This window comes from Coturnix japonica, chromosome 6 (assembly GCF_001577835.2).
Source record: "Coturnix japonica isolate 7356 chromosome 6, Coturnix japonica 2.1, whole genome shotgun sequence".
In the NCBI taxonomy this organism is placed as follows: domain Eukaryota; kingdom Metazoa; phylum Chordata; class Aves; order Galliformes; family Phasianidae; genus Coturnix; species Coturnix japonica.
In genome coordinates, this window is record NC_029521.1 from 10067776 (window position 1) to 10087759 (window position 19984).

The window sequence follows — 19984 nt, forward strand, 5'->3', positions numbered from 1 at the left end:
TCCAAGTGCTAAAAAACAGAACCAATCAGACAACAGAACTCTTCAGAATAGTTACAGACTTGCGTCAGACACACATTGTCAGCTAGTTCTAATAAAAATAGCTTAAGAGAAAGCGAGCTCCATATAGTAAATAAAAGCTAGGGAATTACTGTAACTCACACACGATTTGTGGCATTATTTGGAAATGCTGCACTTTAAGTATGTTTACATAACTAAAACTACAGTTGTCATTAAAGCAATTGTATGTGTATCAGATATTCTGTTTACATATCTCCAGTGATTGAGGAAGAAGAGATTCAGGCTGTTTAGTGAAGTACACATCCTGAGGGAATTGGTATTTTACATACTGTGGAGGAGTAGTATCTTCCTGGTGATTTGCCACAACTCTTGTTGGGAAGCCCAGGTGTCTAAACCGCTACACTTTTAAATCACTCCCTATTTTAAACACACAAAAAATCTACCAACTATTGAAGAAAAGCACCAGATGCTGGCTTTCTCAAAAAAAACCCCTTTTCCCTCCAAGCAATGACATCAGGTTTTGCACAGTTGGGCTTCTAGCAGCTACTCTTTGCTCCTTACTCTCAAGTCAACTGTGCAGTTTTGCAGCGATCTGTAATGCCTCCAAAGTGCATTTGCTCCACTGGGCTGGCGGCTGACACACACAAAGGCCACACAGTCCTTTAAATCTACGAAATCTATCACAGCTCCTTCAGCTGGCATCAATAAGAGCAGGTCATTATCCAAATAATACTGACCGTCATTTCTCACTTCTTATGCAGCACACACCTGACAACACAGACTGATATTTTGTGAGATCTAACCTCTGCAATTATATATCTAAAAGCCAAGTTAGATAGCACATAGCCAAAAGCAGAGCAATCCAAGCATACAGCAGCCATAGCACCCCCTGGCAGGTGGCAACTCTCCGTGCCTGTGCCTGTGCCTCTGCCCTGAGCAGAGCATGCATGCAGGGTGAGAGCACCCTGTGGCTGTATTCTTGGCTGGAGCCTCTAGGTGACACCACTTTAATACAAACTAACACAACAATTTCCAAACAAGACTCCAGGCTCCTTCCTGTCTCTCTTCTCCACCCTAAAATCTCATTCATCTGCAGTGAGAAAAAGAAAAAGACAAATCTCACAATCAAAAAAAGACACAGAGCCCTTCACAACTCTAGTACCAATACGTGCATTTCCTATCCTATGCAGTCTCACAAGGTATGCAGCTTTACTTGCTCTCATTCAACTTCAGGATTCACTGTACCGGGTTTTCTAAAATTAACAGTGCTTGAATAGCTTTAATTATGAATATGGATTCACCTAGCAACCCTTCTTGATTAGGAATTCCACCACAAACCTATTCTAAGCATACTTTGTAAGAGAAAGTTTTGCACAGTGCAGCACATACACTGAACACACCAAAAAGGTGGTCTGAATTCACGTTATCAAACAGGCATGAATCTGACTGCATTTCTACTCCTTTCTTATCAGTATAAAGAAAAGCCAACGACTTCTTTAAAAATAAAATCACAAAAACAGATGGAACACTATTAGCAGTTTCCCGCAACACCAGAATGCTCCATAGCTTCAGCTAATTTGTCCCATTTCAGTAAGATAGGAAGCCCTGACAACCCATTTGGAAATAACAGATAGAGTGGGCACTTTTTTTTGTTGTTATTTCTGGTCAGACTTCCACTCAATCTGTAGTTGACTGAGACTTCTATTAAGAAAAGACACTGGGAAACTGAATTTTGTTTCTCCTTACTGGCATTCAGAAACATTCTGCATATGTTTTGTTTTTGAGAAGCCCCACATTTAGAAGGAAACAACCGACTTCTCATTTTTGTTGAGATTTTATTTTTGCAGGGGAACAAATGCCTCACCAACTTAGACATATGCACTGTCTTTACATGACTAATGCATTTAGCTGAAATACTTCAATGGAAACACTCAAAGCTCTCTGACATCAGAATACTTTATTTTTAGTTCAGTTAGTAGGTAGTAGAAAGAATAATTATTAACAATTTTAACACACACACAAAAAAAAAAATTAAACAAGATATCACGACTTTCTGTGCTCTGTTTTACACATGCTGTAGGAACCATTCCATACAGCCTATTCATGGGGAAGAAGAGTCAGAGCAAGCAGACGCTAACATAGAAAGAATGCAAAGATGGTGTAAGTCAGCAAGAAAACATGAAGACTTACTGTAAAGGCAACAAAGACTCGGTACATCCTTACAGCACAAAGCAAACTATAAGCCAGTGCTGTGTATAGGTGCCCTAAGGTACTTACATGAAAGACAAAGGAAATAGGAGAATGGTATAATAAGTGTGAATGCCAGAAGTGGCTTTGGATGGCTGCAGGAATTTACTTTCCACTGATGACAGCTATGGGTTGTATACCTTCCTCAAATAACTCTCTGTATTTAACAGTATTATTTGAAGAAGTTTGTGGCATAAATTAAGGCTCCACTGTATAATTCATTCAACAAACACATATGGACAGAGCCCATTGAAATCAATGGGTGCAACTATGTAATGCGAATATGAAAAGAGCCATTCTGGAACCTTCTGCGAAATTCTGTCTCCCTCTACTTCTTATAGGCATGTTTTCAAGCGCTCAGGTATTCTGGAAAAACATCCAGCTACTGAAATCATCCCTACAAAACTTCTCAAATCCATTGGTTTCAAACAGATGAACACATTCCCCATTGTTATGCAAAACTCTTGACTCCAAAAGCACTGAGCAGCCATCTCTGGAGTTATCCCAAGCATTGCCTCAGTACTGGATGTTGCTTATACTGGGTTATGAACAACGTGAACTGAAGATGAAGGCTAAAAGCAGTTAGAGGTCTCATCATTCACTGTAAAATGAAGGATGATTGGTCTTTGTTGAGCTGCTTGAAAAAAAACAGAAAGGTCCTGACCCTGAGCTTGGTGGGCAGGCAAAGGTGAGGCAATCAGTAGGCGAAGGCAAGTTGTCAGCCTGGAGGCTCATAGCACCTGCCCCTGCTGCTGCTCTACTAGATACCAGAACCCCTCGCCATCCATACAGCCATGGCAGAAACCATTCACACAGCAATCCATACAGCCATGGCCAGATCCATTGAAGCAGCAATCCATACAGCCATGGCACTCTGCAGGTGGTGGAAAGCACCTTTAGAAATGGAAAGATTTCAAGTTTTACTTTACAGGCCTGCGAGGTTGGTGGGGCCCGCAGGTCCAGGTGCTGCCTGCCTGTCCCACTGGCTGCAGGGGACCACATGCCTGCCTGACACTGCAGGCAGCCACGTGCTCACCAAGAGCTGGTGCATCCAAACCCAGTCTTGCAATCAGAAAATGCATTGGGCCAAAGACGAGATTAACCCCGGTGCTTTGGGACCTGCGATCACCCGCACCCCTGCACAAATTGCCCTGCCATATTCCTGCCTTCACCGATGTCCCTGCACACGCACGTGGGTGCGCTCCGAGACGTAGGTCACACCACTCAGCGTGGGTCACACGGTGCAGGTAGGCAAAAGAAACACTCTGCAACACCCAGAGCCGTAGGGACGGTCACCGCCCGGCAGCTTGAGACCACGGCGTCCCTGCGCTCAAAGGAAAAGCAAGGCTGCAGCATCGCCCCGGCTCCATGTCGAACACCAGCCCATGCACCGCGCTACTACAGCCCGGATCCCTGCCGCACCGTCCGCCGGCAACAGCCCTGTCTTTAACATGCCACCTGTTACCTTCCCGAAACGCTGAAATTATCTTACGATCATTTTCAGCTCGGCAAACGCGGCTTAACCTTTATTGCACCTGAGGGCACAGCCCCGTTCGGCCCGTGCCGACCTACGCACGTGCGCCGGAACGCGCCCCGAGCGCTGCCCGCAGCGCCCTGCTCAGTGCAGCGCTTGGCCTCCCGCTCCCGCTGCTCCCCTACAACAAAAACACACCCACCCAGCGGGCTACCGTCGCCCGTTGCCGTGGTAATCCGAATGCCTGGGTACTCGCTGATTATCGGCGAACGAGACTCGCATTGTTCACACCGCAGCGCGTCCGCTACGTTAATGTGAGATAATGGCAGCCAGAAGACTCCTTTTGTTCCCGGCTTTGCTGTTTATTCATAGTGCCTGGAGGTCAGCGACTGCTACAACAACCGGGGAAGGAGCCGCCGAACGCGTGAGCAGATTCCACTTCTGCTTTTGCCCGAGAGGGGACCGCGAGCAGCCCTGCGCCGGAGCGGGGCAGCTGGAGCTGCGGTCTGACTCACGCAGGTGTAGCGGGCGGCTAGGAGGGAGATGTGATGGACTTGCACTTCCGAGATTTTAGATGAAGCTGATTTACGCTCGCAGGGAACAGGAAAAAGCCGCTTTCTGCAGAGGCGGGGGGGCAGCAGAGCCCCACCGCAACTTAGAGGAGGCAGCCAGGCTGCCTGCGGAAGCCGGGCCACGGCGCCGGGGGGGCGGCCGGGCGGGAGGGCAGCGCGGCGGGGCCGGGAGCGGAGCGGGGGGGCGGCTGGGGGGGCACGGAAAGGGCCGGGCGGGGAGGCGTCAGGAGGCGGCTCCGGTAATTCGCCCGTCAAAGTTGTCTGGGAATGCTGTGGCTGCCACTATGACACCAGCGAACGGACTATCGCATCGCATCTCCCTGCCGCGGTAAGTGGTAAAGGAGAGGATAAGCAGATGGTGGTACCTTTCCCGGCTTCTGAGCTCAGGGGGATGCATCAAGGCACGATCCCCTGGCTGATGTGATATTCCTCGTTCTTGCAACAGCTTTCTCATCTGGAGAAACAACCGATTCCTATTTAAGGCATCTTCGGTATCTAATTAATTCCACGGGCTCGCCTGCACAGGTCGTCGGTGCTCTGTGTCAATGAACGGTCTTTGTTATCGCTATGTAAAATCCGGCAGCGATTTCAGCAGGAATTTCTAAGCCACCCTGTTCTAGGAAAGCCATTAGCTCCCCCTCATGCAATTAGTGGAGACTGCTCCCTTTTCTTCCTTTGCGATACCACAGAGACTTAAGAACCCAAGTGTACGGGAACAGTAGGAATAAACAAAATACATTAATATAACGATAATTCACTCCTTTTGTAATCCGTCTTCGGAGAAACCATGGGGAGGGTCCCATTCTCAACTATCAGAATGAATTACAGGCATATGTAATGAAAAGGCAACAAGAGAAACACCGGGTTTAGACAAAACACACGTATTCTTGCTGCCAAATTATCCCCTCATAAAACAGAAAGGTAAAAAAAAAAGAGTCGTATTTTACATCACTTATGACAGGAACGTATTTCTCCCGACCTGGGGCTGCATGCAGGGCACAGGCTGCTCTAACGGTCACAGGCACTCCTCCTTCAGCTACAAGACTCCCCATGATTTTAATGAGTGTTGTATCAAAGAGCTAGGCAAAGTACAGCTCTCAGTGTCACCACATGGTTATCACGCTGGCAGTCAAAATTGGCAAAAACGAGGGATGTTGCCGCTGCTGAAGGACTTGTAACTCCGGTGCCATTACAAATGAGTTGGTTTCCTGGAGAACAAGTGACAGGGGGAACCTTCCCTCCACACGGGGAGATGAGAATCACCCAGGCTCAGCACAAACCATCTGCTGCAGCAGCAGCCCTCCTGTAAGGAGCAGGAGACTGCTACACTTCTCACGGAACAGTAAATTGCAATCAAGGAGACACTTTTAGGAAGTGGGTGTTCACTCTGCCCCAAACGCCAGGGCTTCAGCTGTCTTTTCAAAGATAGAGCTATGTTTTAAAATCTACTGAAGGCAGAGCAAAGCCTGGAAGGTCAGGTTTTGCCTCAGTCAGCAGATACAACTTACATCGTGCTTGCCTCGTTTTTATGAGGGATTTCAAAAATATCAGCTGACACTTTTTACTTATTAAAAAAAAATAAAATAATCACAACATAAACCCCAAACTTTTTATCTAGTATACATAGAGCTTAGATGAAAAAAATGTAAAGAGTACACTCACATGTACATACCAAACAATGTACCAAAATGATAGTAGCTGTATTGCCATGCATTATCCTTATAGCAACAGCACTTAGTTTGGTACCTTTGTAAATACAGATGCCCCACACAGTGCTGTACAAACAATAAGAAATGATCCTTGTCCTCTATCTTTTACCAAACATGTGAAGAACATGCACTGGAAAAATATTTAAGCCGCCCATTACTGTTCTCAGAGCTCCTGCCTGTCCATCTCTCCTTTTACCACAAGAACTGACCACAAAATTAGCTCACCTAAAATGAAATGCAGATTTTTCACATGAAAAGATGGGAGGTTTAATTATTAACAGCTCATAGTTACACACTTTCAATTTTCAATTAGAGATCACTAATCATTTGCTTTTAGCTCCAACACTCTTCAAAGTTTTATTCCAGTTTCTTACCATAATAGGAGTATACTAAATTTGAGGTTAATATGTCAGGGGACAAGGTGGGCAAATATTCTTGGGACAGTATCTTCAGGCAATTACAGTCTTGTTTTAACGATACTCAGAGCACCAGGATTTTTACTTAACACTATTTTCAACATTTTAAAAAAATCATTATTCTTTTTTTAAGTACTGCCACATCTGCACAAATATTTTAGGATTCCCTCATATTCTCCTGATGGTGGATTTTAGCATATCTTGATCTAGAAGACTGAAGAAAGAGAGCATTCTTCCAGAACTGGGAGATATAGAGTTTGCTTAACAGAGTATATTGTCTTACATTACCATCTGTTCAATCCCTAATTACATTTATTTCATAATTTAAAAAAAATGAAAAATCTTTGAAACAATCTTACTTTTCACCTTAACACTTTTAAATTCTTTTGCAAATATTTTACCTGCACGCTTCAGGTATACGCAATAATGATGTGATCTCAGGTTGGATATTACGAAAAATTTCTTCTCAGAAAGAATGGTGACACAGAGGCAGAAGCTCACCAGGGGGTGGGACAATCACCATCCCTGGTGGAGAAGAACTGTGGAGGAGGCCCTGACGAACGTGGTTAGTGGGCAGAGTGGAAGGCGTTGAAAGTTGGACTAGATCTTAGTGCTCTTTTCCAGCCTTACTGATTCCATGATCCTCAACTCTGCCCTGGTGTATGGAAGAAGCACAACATACTTGTTTTCATAACAGGTGCCTTGTATACCCAGCACCTGGCCTTTCACTTAAACAGTTTCCCTCATCTGGATATCCCACAAGCACCATCATCCCACCACTACCACCATCAGCCAAAACAGCCTGTGATGGCTGAATTGAAAAGGCAGCAACCTCCACAGAAACACTGACAATGTTGGTACCAGTGTGTTATAGTCATCTCACTCCTCATTCTTAACAAACCATTTAAGGGATGGTCCTAAACACCCAGTAGAAGTTCAGACACAGGATCATCATTCACTTACTAAAGTTCATACCAGTGTAAGTTCAGATGTTAGTTAAGCTTTAGGTGGAAAATAAAGGGACTAAACTAACACTAAAACAAAGCACCCTTGTAAAGCAATTCTAACCTATAAAATGTATTTATGGCAATTGCCTGAACATAAAAACAATAATGATAATAAATAAAGTATGTACTGTAATATTGAATTACTAGTTAATTCAATCCACTGTTTAGTTTTATCAGAACTTCTGGCATGAAGTCACCTGTGTTAAAAATAACTTTATCTTTTTAATTCTCATCAACTTTGACTACCCTATGCAGACATCACTGTAATTTGCTCACCAACTGCAGGACAGCCACCAATGAATACAGAAGACCAACACTTGAAACTAAAGAGAAGATGGCAGGAACCTGAAGAACACTCAGGGCCACATTCTGGGCCACCACTAACAGCTGCATATCCTCTGGTGTTCATTGACAACAGGAGCTTTACCACAAGCTAGCCAAGCAACCCCCATGTGGCTGTGTGGTTCAGAGCCACCTTATGCTGATGGTTCTGATCAGGTGCAGATTTCACTGAGGGGGATGGAAGTGGTGCCCAACGTAACCGAGATTCAACATGATCCACAAGTGTTAAGATTCACCACTTAGTACAGGGAAGTGTTAAGTAGGGACTTCTTCAAAGCAAAGCAAAGTATTATGATGGCAATTTGTACTTACATTGCAGCATTTGCCAAAGATCTTAAAGCATCTTTAAAGGTATAAACCAGCTTCTTTGTCTGTTGTTATAGACATTATGTCAGACTGGAAAACCACAACACAAAGAAGTTACACTAAGCATGAAATTTCACTCCTCTGCAAAAGGCAGGCCCAAAGACTACAGGCTCTCCTTAAGTCCCCCATAAATCCCTTAAGTAGGGCTTAAATTAGAAATTACACAGGATTAAGGAGGCAGATAGGTCTCTTACTGGTCCTTGGGTACCTGAGTCATTTTTACCCATGTAGATCAGTGAAAGAAAGTCTAAAAAGAAAATCTATGTATCTCAAATTCAATTTTGAGCTTAGTATTATTATACTGCACTGTCTTACAAAAAAAAGTTGACAGTTTTAATTTTTTATTTTTATTTTTTGAGAATCCAGTGCTCACTCTGTCCCTAAAGCACATGATTTTGCAGTCAAACCAACCATCCAACATTACAAAGCAGGTATTTCATTGAATCTGTTCTGTATGCAACTTGCACAGTTCTTTACTACTTGATCCCCTGACTTTATACATAAATCGGCACAAGGCAGTCTCTACTCTGAAAGCATTTTTTTTGCATGTGTGCAAATCTTTACATGGCTAACATTCTGCTCTAGGGAAGTACACCTGACCAATGATATCGCCACCAAAGTCCTTGACCTGTCTATCTCAGTTTTCTTTCAAAATTCAGTTTACTTTCTCAAAATAAGAAGCGACCCCCAACAATAGGCCAGACCTGAATTATTTCCAATGTACGTGCCCACAGTTGCTTAAATATGAGTCCTTAGATATAGTCTCTTTTGATGTGCTCTTGAGTCAGAACTTATTTTAAATAGCTGTGGTCTGTTACAACTTTGAGACTATACAACGGTGTTTCTGTAGTATCATGTGCAATGGGAAATGAGAACCTGACCAGAGTTCTGGGTAATTCTGTCGCTCGTAAAAACAATGGCAAAGAAAGCCCTGCGCTGGCTATCAGGGTAGTCTGATGACAGGAGAAATTTCTTTTTTGTCTGGTGATGCTTAGCAGCTATCATCCGTCCTATACTCCCTTTGTTAAGATCTGCAAGGTTTTTAAATATGCCCTTGGTTATTCTAATTTTATATCTTTTTTTTTTTTTTTTTTTTTTTTTTTAAACACAACTTAAAGTAGCTGACTACATTAATTACTTGTAGGGAAGTAGGGAATGCAAAACAGGCTTGGTCATTGGTTTTCTCTTTGTGATGTTGTCTTATAATGTGATTCACACAAAAACCTGTTGAACTTGAGATTGCATACTATTAACTCTAATACTAAGCTTTTGCATACTATTAACTCTAATACTAAGCTTCTGACCCAAATGTAATCAAACACAAATACAATTGTTGCCTCATCAACAGCTTTATCACTAGGATTGCGTTTAACTGCTTTTCATCTTCTATTTAACAAACAGAAAACTCACTTCTTCTCTCCTCCATGACTTATTGCTGTCATGTAGACCTATCATGCATGGAAAACAAACATTTCCAGCTGGAAAAGGAAGTTGGAGAGTGACAAGATGTTTTCTTCTAATGTACCACCTGAGGTATTTTGCACAGTCATGGTTATGGCTAAACTACAGATGAGAGAACCGTACACAATGAAGCAGTGATGCTCCATGGCTGGCAGGTATTTCAAATCCCTAAGACGCTGTAGCGGATATTATAGATAAGAACTTATGCCACGGAATTAATGTTTCTAGAGCGGTATCTCATAGGTAAACAGCAGTAATTTAGAACTGACTCACTATGTCTTCTTTAGTAAAACATTTCAAGGGCATTACTCAGGAGGAACTTACAAGGACTGCTTGATACTGGACAGGATGTCCTACTATCAGGTAAAGTACTTGGTAAACTGGTCTTGCCAGAAATATCACTGTAAGTTTTAGCAGGAGAGAATGTTTCATGAGACAGAGTTCTGGGGTAGAACTGTCATGAAGGAAAAAAAATAACTGTGTCTATCTTATTTAGTTATATATTATACGGCCTCTGTGAGGTATGCCAATGATTTCATCCTTGCTTTATAGAATTCAGGGCAACTTAGGCTAAATCATCAGATGAGCATCAGGAATCTGAAAACTACAAAACTACATGTAGTACCCAAGTATGAGGAATCTAGCCTCATCTACACTGCTATAATCCCTTACTAACAATAGTGCCCTGCACAAAAAACAATTCGTGCTATTGTGATTTCTTTAATGTGATGCTATGGGAAAGCAAGCCTTGAAAAAAACAACACAGAAACATAAAGCATGAAATGAGTGTTTAACCCTGTGTACATTCACTCTTCAGCTTTTGTCTTGACTCAGGCTCCACAGGCAAGAAGTACAAATTCTGTTTTTCTGTGTAAATTGGTAATCAGCGGCTCACATCTTTAGTCTTTTCCAGCTTCATTTAGTGCTCACATTTTCTCTGTGTCAAGTACTTTGCAATCTTCTCCTGATTTAAGGTGGTACAGGACATTCTCATACCTCTGGGTGCTCCCACTACTAAATTGCTTCAATTTAGCATGACATTTCTAATGCAATGTATGAGATGGAACATCGGTGAAATGTTTTCAACCTCAAGAAAAGTCAGCCCCATTTAAATAAGCAATAGGAAAGTGCTTGGTGAGAGATATGTTGCGGAAGTTTATCCTTTGGGCACAACTTCAAGTTTCACAGTAAGCCCACTTGACCTGAGCACAGATTTCAAGATGGAAGCATCATTTCTCTATGCACTGAGTAACAGCAAAAACAAAAACTGCGCTTATTTAGTACATGCTGTCATTACACATCCCCTGATGTCTGTAGTGCTGGTCACAGCACAAAACTGTAGCCACCTCTGCCAACGGCAATGAGCATTTCATTTAAAAGACAGGTAATCTTACACAATTCCACTCCTACAGGCTGGGCTGAGACTCACCTATGAGAGAGGGTGGGTTTCATGGAGCTCATAGAGTTCATGGGGGGTTGCATGGGGAGCTTCCCTGGAGGATCGTTCTGCCGGCTTTTCTGGTGGCGAAGCAGCAAGAGCCGTCCCAGCTCCTCACACCACGATGAGAGCAGCGCTGTGCAATCAGAAAATGACAGTAAGTGCACATCAGAATAACCAGTACAGCTGAGTGCAGATGCAAGCTACTATAACAAGAGCCACAAACTGAACAGACAGGCCCCAGGAGTGAAAAGTTCATCCACGAACCACCACTCACATTATTATCCTATCAAATTGAGTCTGTAATTGCGCTACACTATCATTACAATGTTTTTACACAAGTTAGGAACAGTCTGCATAGTCCAGGACACACGAGAGAATTTGTCTGAGCTGAGCAGCGAATAGATAAATGGATGAGGCACAAGGACATGGGGTAGCTGTTGTGGGTGAAGAAAGGCACTGAAGAATTCATTTCACACAAATAGAAACATAAGAAAATCATGCAGAAGACATCATTCACAGAGGGGAGCAGTGGATAACAAGACCTCTTTTCTGTTCAGCTATTTTTATGCTAAAACATAATTGGAGAGGCATGAAGAGGAACCCATGTGCTGGAATTCACTTCCAAAACTGCCATTAGCTACCAGTCCTGAATAGATAAATTCTATTTATCTATTATTATATGCCCGTGCTAATGCGGGCAGGTATACAGAAGTTAGGTACTTCCATCTGTATTTGAACCAGCATAACCCCTAAATGCTTATCTCCATTATGTGACTAATCTTCTGGGCAATGAGGGTGCTTCAGTGCTTACAGGAACATCATGTTTATGAACGATGATAGACAGAGATTTCCTAGAGAGACTAAAAGCTTGCAACTCCCTCAGAAGACATGAAAGGTTTCATTATCTCTGAAAACGTGTCCTTTTCCTTAAGCACCCACAGACAGAGAAGACCAGTCCCCTTTACAAAACCCATGTACACTGGAATAAACACAACCTGAAAAAGACTGTGAGTTGGGTCTGGCTGTGATGAGACATGGCTTTGCAAAGAAGCACCAATAGAACCACTGAACCACAGAGCCGACACGGTGCCAGCAGCAGGAGTGGCTCCATGGGGTGAGATGCTGCCAATTGCATGGCAAAGGGCCCCATCAATGAGGTGCACGTGAACTGAACTCTGTTCTGCAACTAGAGAAGCATTTTCACGTGGAAGTGTTTGGGGATTTTCATCCTTTAAAGTGTGCTTTGCATAAGCCTCATCACAATAACATGCTTTGTGCTTGTATATTTTTTAAAAACTAAGTGCTTTCCTAAGGTGGTATGAATGGAACAAATCAACAGATTGTGCTGGCAGGTGAGAACCAGAAGGCTACTCGAAAAGCAAAGTGCTAAAGCAGCTTTAAGCAGGAAAGCTCTACGTATAACTTTAGGCTTTCCAGTTTAAAAGATCAAGAGCAGAATTCTCCAAAATTGAGGCTTTTAGTTTCAATTCGTATTTTTTTCTAATGGATATCCTCTAGCCCAGTAACACAACCCCAAGCAGCAGCAAACCATCAGTGGCAACCACCTTTTTGCCACAGCAGATACTCAGAGGTCCTGTTAACAAACATTTAATAGAGCAAATTCCAAAGGGACTAATTGTGAAGTCATATTTGCCGGGGGGAAAAAAAAAAAAAAAGAACTTGTTTTGCCAAGAACACCCACAAACGTGATTTTTCAGTCAGGAAAACAATTGGAATTTCTCAAGCTTAATGGCCACACAAGGAAAATATTTTAAGCCAGACTATTCCTGTGAATTAATCACACATTTGGACAAAGGCAATGCAGTACATTCCTCGCATTTATCAAATGGAAGGTCAGCAGTAGTGTTCAGGGAGGCATTTTAGAGCTCTGCTTTGACAAGAAGGGGACATCGCTCCTTTATGTAACCACATACAACCACTCAAAAATGGTTAACCTCGCATGCAGCCTCCAGAGTGTTCCCCCGAGTGGTGCAAAATGTTCCAGCGAGTGTCAGCCTAAGCTGCTTCTCTATTAGCTAAGGAATCTGTCAACATGCATCTGATCACATTACACTTACCTTTTATCCCTTCCCTATCATTACTAATGTGCTCCCCTTTTCCAGCTGCCCTGTGACGTGGCCACAGCCTGGCACAGCTGCTACCCACAGCACAGCCACTGGAGCATTGCAGGCAAGCACCATGCTGCTGCACAGCAGTGCAGCCATGTTGGAGCAACAGGGGATGCTGAGCATCACAACGCTGCACTCAGTGCAATTACTGCAGTGTCAAATGGAAATCGCCCATCTTACATGCGGCTTTGATGCAAGCAGGGCATTGCTCCTTCTGTACACGTATAGGCACTTGACAAATAAGATAAAAAGAAGCAACCTAATGGGGCTGAGGACATGAATCTGCAAACAAAAGACATACCTGCTTTGGAAAAAAGCAGAGTAACCCTTAGAAAAGGAATAAGCCAGTGAGATAACATTGCTTTGGTGAGGTGGAGATAAGAGAAGATCTTAATGAGTTATTATTATTACTAATATCTAACACACACATTTATAAAGGTGAAATGTGAACTGTCAAGAACAAAGAAGCCCTCAAGATAAGCCAGACAGTTACATTCTACAAGTTATCTGGAGAGGACTCCTGTTTTCAGAAACTAGGGAGACTGCAGGTATAAAAGGTAACACATTTACTCATCCCTATCACAGCACTCATTACTGAGAGGTTTAACCTTTCTCCCTGGGGACATCTCAACTCATGTACCATGTACGATAATCACTCTCCTCCCAATGTTGGTGTTAGTGCAGCAATGAAAGCAAATGCTGCCCAGAGTTCCCGGTCTGCCAGCACCGCACTGACCCGGCTGGACAGGGGCCCACTGCCCTCTCCCTGCCCTGCCACGAACTGCTGTGTGCTCAGCATGTAGGGGGAGTGTGCATCTCACATCTGGTACAGCTGCCTTCTGGAGAACATTACTTCCTCTGCTATTCAAGTCAGATGAAACAAACTGAAAATGAATTTACAGATTACACTATTCATCTTTAGTGTACTTAGTTACTGCTTTTTATGCTGACAGTATTGGGCACATCTCAACTCATTTACACTCAAAGCACGAGAAATTCAGTTTCGTACTATAATGAACAGATAAAGCAGCAAGCACAAAGGACAGCTACAGATGGTGCCAACAGTCAGTCTCTCCCTCTCACAGCACAGCCAAGCAGCTGCTTTTTCTTCCCCCTCCACCCCTCCTTCTTGCAACAGGAGCACAGATTTTGCAGATGGACCATCCACACCGTCTCTCACAGCCTCTCACTGCGGCACTTTAATGATCAGATTTAAATCGTATTCCTGTGCTGCATTGCTACAATGTCCCTTGCATATAATAACCCAGCTCTCCTGCCTAAGTTGAAGTCAACTGTTGCAAGGAGGAAACAAAAATCCTTTAAGCGTGCACCTCCTCGCTCCCCCATACACAAACAAATGTAGAGCATAGCCTGGTTAACTCCCCAGAACTGACATTTTCAGCCAACGTGCAGCCGCAGAGGGCTTTGCCAGCTCATGCCAAAAGATGCATAATAATGGCAATCAAATGACGTGCTGACAGTTTAAGTGTATTCACACATTTATTTTGCTTAAAGGGACATGCTCTGAGCTGATTGGTACAATATTTGACCTACTTTTCTCCATTTGGAAAACCTGTATCATCCTTAATGGGATTGCATTTTACTTCAAACGTTGATGCATTTTCATAGGAATAAATCAATACCAATTTGCTAGGAATGACTGTTAGGGAACCAACACAGAAATGAGCAGCCTCTGTTTTTGCACTAGTGAAATGGAGAAAAACAGAGATTTCAAAAGGAGAGAGATTCCAATCTCAACTAGCCAACGAGGTTTCTGAAGGAAGCAAGAAAAAGAATTTAAGAAAGAGGCATTCAGCTCCCTGCAGCCAGCTCGTTGTTTTGCCCGTCTCCAGAGAGAGGAGGGGAAAGTGCCTCCGTGCAGAGTAGGCTGGTCTCTCCCCACCACACTGACAATACCCCACATCCCACAGCTGGCCACGTTGCGGCCTTCTGGGTGCCTCCTGTACTTCTAAGTGCTTTCATTGAAAAATCACAGAGTAACACCGCGATGTGTGCGCTGAGAGCCTGGGGACAGACAGTGGTGGAAGGCAGAAGATTTTTTTCCCTTCGACTTGAGTGACATTTCAAGCATTTCTTTGCAACCGCAGAGCTAAGCTTTGCTTCAAAGAGAAAGGAAGCAATCGTTATTTAATCCCCTGCCTCCAGGAGCCAGGTACTTAGGAACGTGCCAAATATCACAAGATGTGCAGCACCATTATTCAGGCTGGCAACAACCCCCGACACTGCTCAACTTTTGCTAGGGCCCTTTGGAGATGAAGACCTGTCATTTGGAGACAAAGCAGAGCTCTCCTGCACACATTAGACAAGGTGCTCCCATCGCCGGGATCCTGTGCTTTGGAGGGGAAGGAAACCATACCTCCCACCAAGGCTGCCCGCACAGTTACTTCTCAGTGACAAAGGCTGCCAGCGTACTTGCATTCACAAAGCAACAATTACATGATGAATGATGATGGCATGTCTTGAAGAGTAGTTTATTGTCCTGACACTGAATATTGGGAATAGTCCATTATAATCGTTTTTGGGTAGGGGAACAGAAAAGGAAAGGCAAATAGGCTAAGCAATCAATGCTACCCGATAGATTGCCTAATGCATTTCATTAGCTGTATACACACACCACCGTCAATAGGTACAATCCTGTAGCCAACTGATTTAACTCAGCACATCGCAAAGTGCTGCAGTAAGCATCTAGGAGCGAATGAGCCAGTGGGCTCCCTAGAAAGCAAAATACAGAGAAGCATGGCGTTAATCTATTTACCTATTATGATACCCTAGTATTAGTTACAGCTTATCACCTCAGTAAATCACCGCCTCTTGTTAGAGAACGCGCTTAAAGATGCAGCAAACTGTTATTTACAGGCAGACACTATATTTACAGCTGCAAAGACAGGTGAGGAGGGGATAGGACAACAGCTCAGTAATTTCAATGCCTTCAGCTTCCCGGGAGACTGCTGGAGAAGCACAATAGGATTACCGCTTTCTTGCTGCAGTTAAGCTGCAGCAGATAGTTCAATAGGCAGGCTGGCAGACCCATATTTCTTACTCACTGCCATGAAAATATTAGGAAAAAAAGGATGAGTCTGATTTGGATAACTATCTATTCAGCACCACCTCTCTGGCTTGCTTCTATATCCCAGAATGAAATTCATTTGGCTGAAACATTTTTACAACATCTGTAAAAAAGTCGAGGGGTTCTTTGATCTTTTTCTTCCCCCAAAATTCTATCCCTTAATTTTATATTGCTTGTAGGACCAAATTTGTATGTTTTGTATGGAGAACTCCATGTAAAGGCAATAAACTCCATGTAGAGGGAATACGGAGCTACTGATGGCTTTATATCCTTTGCTGCATAAACCGCAATCTGAATACAGTGCTTATAAATCACCGTGTGAAATAATACGATGGGGAGGGAAGTGAAACTGACACAAAGAGAAAGAAAGGAATGAAAATAACTATCATCTTGGTTATTTAAGAATGTCATTCTTTTCGCATAGGATAATGCAGAATGCACAGTGTTTGGAAAACAAATATAAAATACGTTAACTAGTTAATGCTCAAAGTGCTGCATTATTACAGAAATAACTCCATTTGCCTTAAAAGGACAAAATCTTCATCCAGAGTTTTGGAGAACAGGAAAGTGTCTGTTTTCCTCTTGTTCTAAGAGCCATTTTTACTTGTAAGGAGCTGGGAAAAGGAGAGAGAGGGGAGAAACTGCTCATTCCCGGCTGCTGCCAAGACTGCTTTTTCTGCAGCTCTCCTCCCTCCTCAGGCACGTCAGCAGAGCCTGGCAATGGCTGACTAACCTCTCTGAGTCAGCCAGGGCAGGAAAGCAAGACTATGGAGGAAAGAGGATGTAATTAGCCATTAAAAGCAGCTTGGAGCATGGGTGTTCTCCCCTCCTCTCAGCTCTGCCTAGGTACCCCTGCATGTCCTGACCTACTGACAGATAAGCCCTACCCCCATCATTATACAGCCTTCTTCTCTGCATCCGCCCCAATGCCAAGAGCACAAAAGAAATGCATGCAACCCAATTACAAAGCAGAAGTGTCAATTTTTCAGCAGCCTGGCAGCTCAGCCTGCCTGTGGCTGTGCAGCAGGAGCCGGGCACCCACCTCTCACAGGCCTGGCTGCCAGCATTGCCTGCAGCACAGCACTAGGCCTGCCCCCCATGCTGCTCCCATCCTATCCCATGGGGCTCATGCCCTGCTGCCTACCTTCCTGGAGTAGCTGGGGGCTGTGCCTGATGCTCCATCAGGCAGAATCAGCTGGAACAGTTGTGGTTAGTAGACTGGATTAAATGGACCGATTTGGTCTGAAGTTGAACAATATCAACACAGAACTGTCTTGAGTGAGAAGACCAGTGCCATTAGTAGCACCTTTGAATGGACCCGTTCTGTAAAAAGGGCACAGGGAGCTGTGTAGAAATGAATCCCCCTGAGGAGTACGCAGGAGCTGCCCTGCTAAGCCCAACACAAACACAGAATCAACAGCCATCATTCAGTGCTGCAGAGCAGTGTACGATACCGGCTTTCACCACAATATAAAGTCATATCCTTTATTAACAATGTTTCCTCCATTACCAAAGCCACATTTGTGTCCTGCAGAAATACCCCGCTTTGCTCTTGTGGGATCAATCTATAATACAGTTACATATATTGTCGTGAATGAAAAAGCAAACGTCTTGAAGGTTTGTAGCACAACAGATAATGTGGGGGATGCCTAATTAAACTAGATGCAATACTGAATTAACTAACATAGGCGTTATCAAATAAAATCCTAATAAAACCTGAGCATTATCAAGTGTGAGCTCTCAAGGCTGCCACAACATACTAGACTTGTCTGGACAATGGGTCCAGTTTGCCTTGGCGTACTTTCAGCTCTTCATAAATACCCCTTCAGACATAAACACATACACACACAGAAATACATATACAGGTTTTCTCAAAAGCTCTTGCCAATTGGAAGAGGGCATGCTGGAGATACAGACCTGACTACTGCTATCCTTATCCCATGACTTCAGTGGAACTGGGATTTCCCAGTCTCCTTCTGTACTTGCCAAAACTTGGCAGAGCATCTTACCAGATTCACTACATTAACTTTGAAGTAATACATTACAAAACATAGCACAATGGCTCAATTTGGCAAGCAATAAACACACTGTGTGGATCCAGATAAAATACATAAGCATCTCATTTAGGCTTAGCAGTACCCATGTTGCTACATCTGAAAACACGAACCATTATAAAGAGAAGACAAAGCCAGTGAAAGGCCACTAGCAAGCAAATTGTGAGCTCCTGAATTTGGCTTTCCAAAAGAAATGCACTTAAATAGCATTAGACTGTTCGTTTTCTTACTCATCCAATTGTTAGTTTCACTGCCTCGATTTCAAACAACAGTGTCTTTCATTACTGCTGTGTGCCTTTATTGTGTAACACCAGCTTTAGTCGTCAACAGATTTCACACATAACACAAGCATCTGAAAAATGGAAATGACTCATGGCAGCCCATCTTTGGGTAGATTCAAACTGGTGACCCACAGGTGAGAGGCTCACTCCCCCTTAAACCATTTTGAGCTCTCTGATCACTACTGTAAACAACTTCTGAGCTGACTAACAGCAGGCCTAACAATACAAATTGCTACAAAAAAATATCAGAGGCATTTGACCAGAGATTCAACACAGGGAATCCATGCACAGACAGTAGAAAGATGAAAAGACTGGAAAAGGCAAAATCTAGTGCTTATTTTCAAAAAAGCTGAAGGAAGAACTACAAAATTAAAGATCCAGTAACTTATTAGGGGAGAAAAAAAAAGCAAAATGATTCAAAACAACTAAGAGAAAAGTGAAAAATGAGTAATGGATTGATCAGAAACAAATAAACTTTCTTTTTGCTAGCAAACAAAGGATCTTGAGTGCAGAGTGTACATTATTTTGATGTTACTGAGGCTTCAGCACTTCTCCACATGACTTTCTGGCAAACAGAAGAAATAAGGTCTAGCTGAACACACAGAAAACGGCTGGAAACTTAAACTTACAGAAATATTAAGCCAATGGCAGTAATAAACCCAAGCATAATCAGATAGGCTTCTGATGCAGAAGTCTGTTCAGGGTCTAAAATTATTAAGTGCTTCATTTGCAGATATCCATGACGGAAAAAAGGATCTGTGGATAAAGAGAACGAACATATTCGGGCCAACTTACAGATGGCACAAGCTGCAAAGAAACACTGGTTTACTTTATAAGTTTAATATTAAAATGATCTAGACAAGTTGGAGAAGCAGTCTGAAACAGTGTTCAGCAGAGACAAGTACAAGGTATGGCACTGCATACCTTGACAACAGAGTGGGAAAAGCCTCTGCAGGCAAGAGCTCTTCCAGGTGGAGCTGAAGGTACTTGGCTGCATGAGTGGATGCGCAGTTCAAGAAATATCTCTCTCCTCAGCAACATTATACACCCACTGAATGGGCAGAGAATGAGCTATCAAACTAACCATGAGGAAAAGACTGCATGGAGTGAGTTTATTTATTTAGCTATTTAAGAAGAGGGAAGATTGAGAGCAGTATTCCATTTTAAAGAGTAATACCCTAGTATCTATATCAGCAGCATAAAAGTCAGAAAATAATAAACTACAAAGACATAGCAAATATATTGGTTAGTTACCAGGACAACTTTCCTCATCAGAAAACAGTAAGCTGAGGAACCTCCATGACTGGAGATGATGAGAACAGGTCAGAAAAACAAGCGGTGAAAATGACACTGGGGGCTCCTTAGCCAATAGAGAATGG

At 43.1% G+C, this 19984-nt stretch overlaps 1 protein-coding gene and 1 long non-coding RNA gene across 12 annotated transcripts in view; one reads left to right on the plus strand and one right to left on the minus strand.

Moving 5' to 3' along the window:
- The window catches only part of ZMIZ1 (zinc finger MIZ-type containing 1), a 319493-nt gene that overhangs the window by 40411 nt on the left and 259098 nt on the right, over positions 1-19984 (minus strand). For 10 of the 11 annotated variants that reach the window (XM_015866343.2, XM_015866340.2, XM_015866349.2 and 7 more), the window contains one exon: positions 11042-11186. In XM_015866343.2, coding sequence (XP_015721829.1) covers positions 11042-11186 — 145 coding nt within the window. Of the gene's footprint in view, positions 1-3941; positions 4425-11041; positions 11187-19984 lie in introns of those variants that run through there. The other variant, XM_015866347.2, reaches the window with a different exon arrangement.
- Positions 4515-5064, plus strand: LOC107315721. Its single transcript, XR_001556040.2, has 2 exons — positions 4515-4639; positions 4757-5064. It is a non-coding gene; the product is annotated as an uncharacterized LOC107315721 (long non-coding RNA).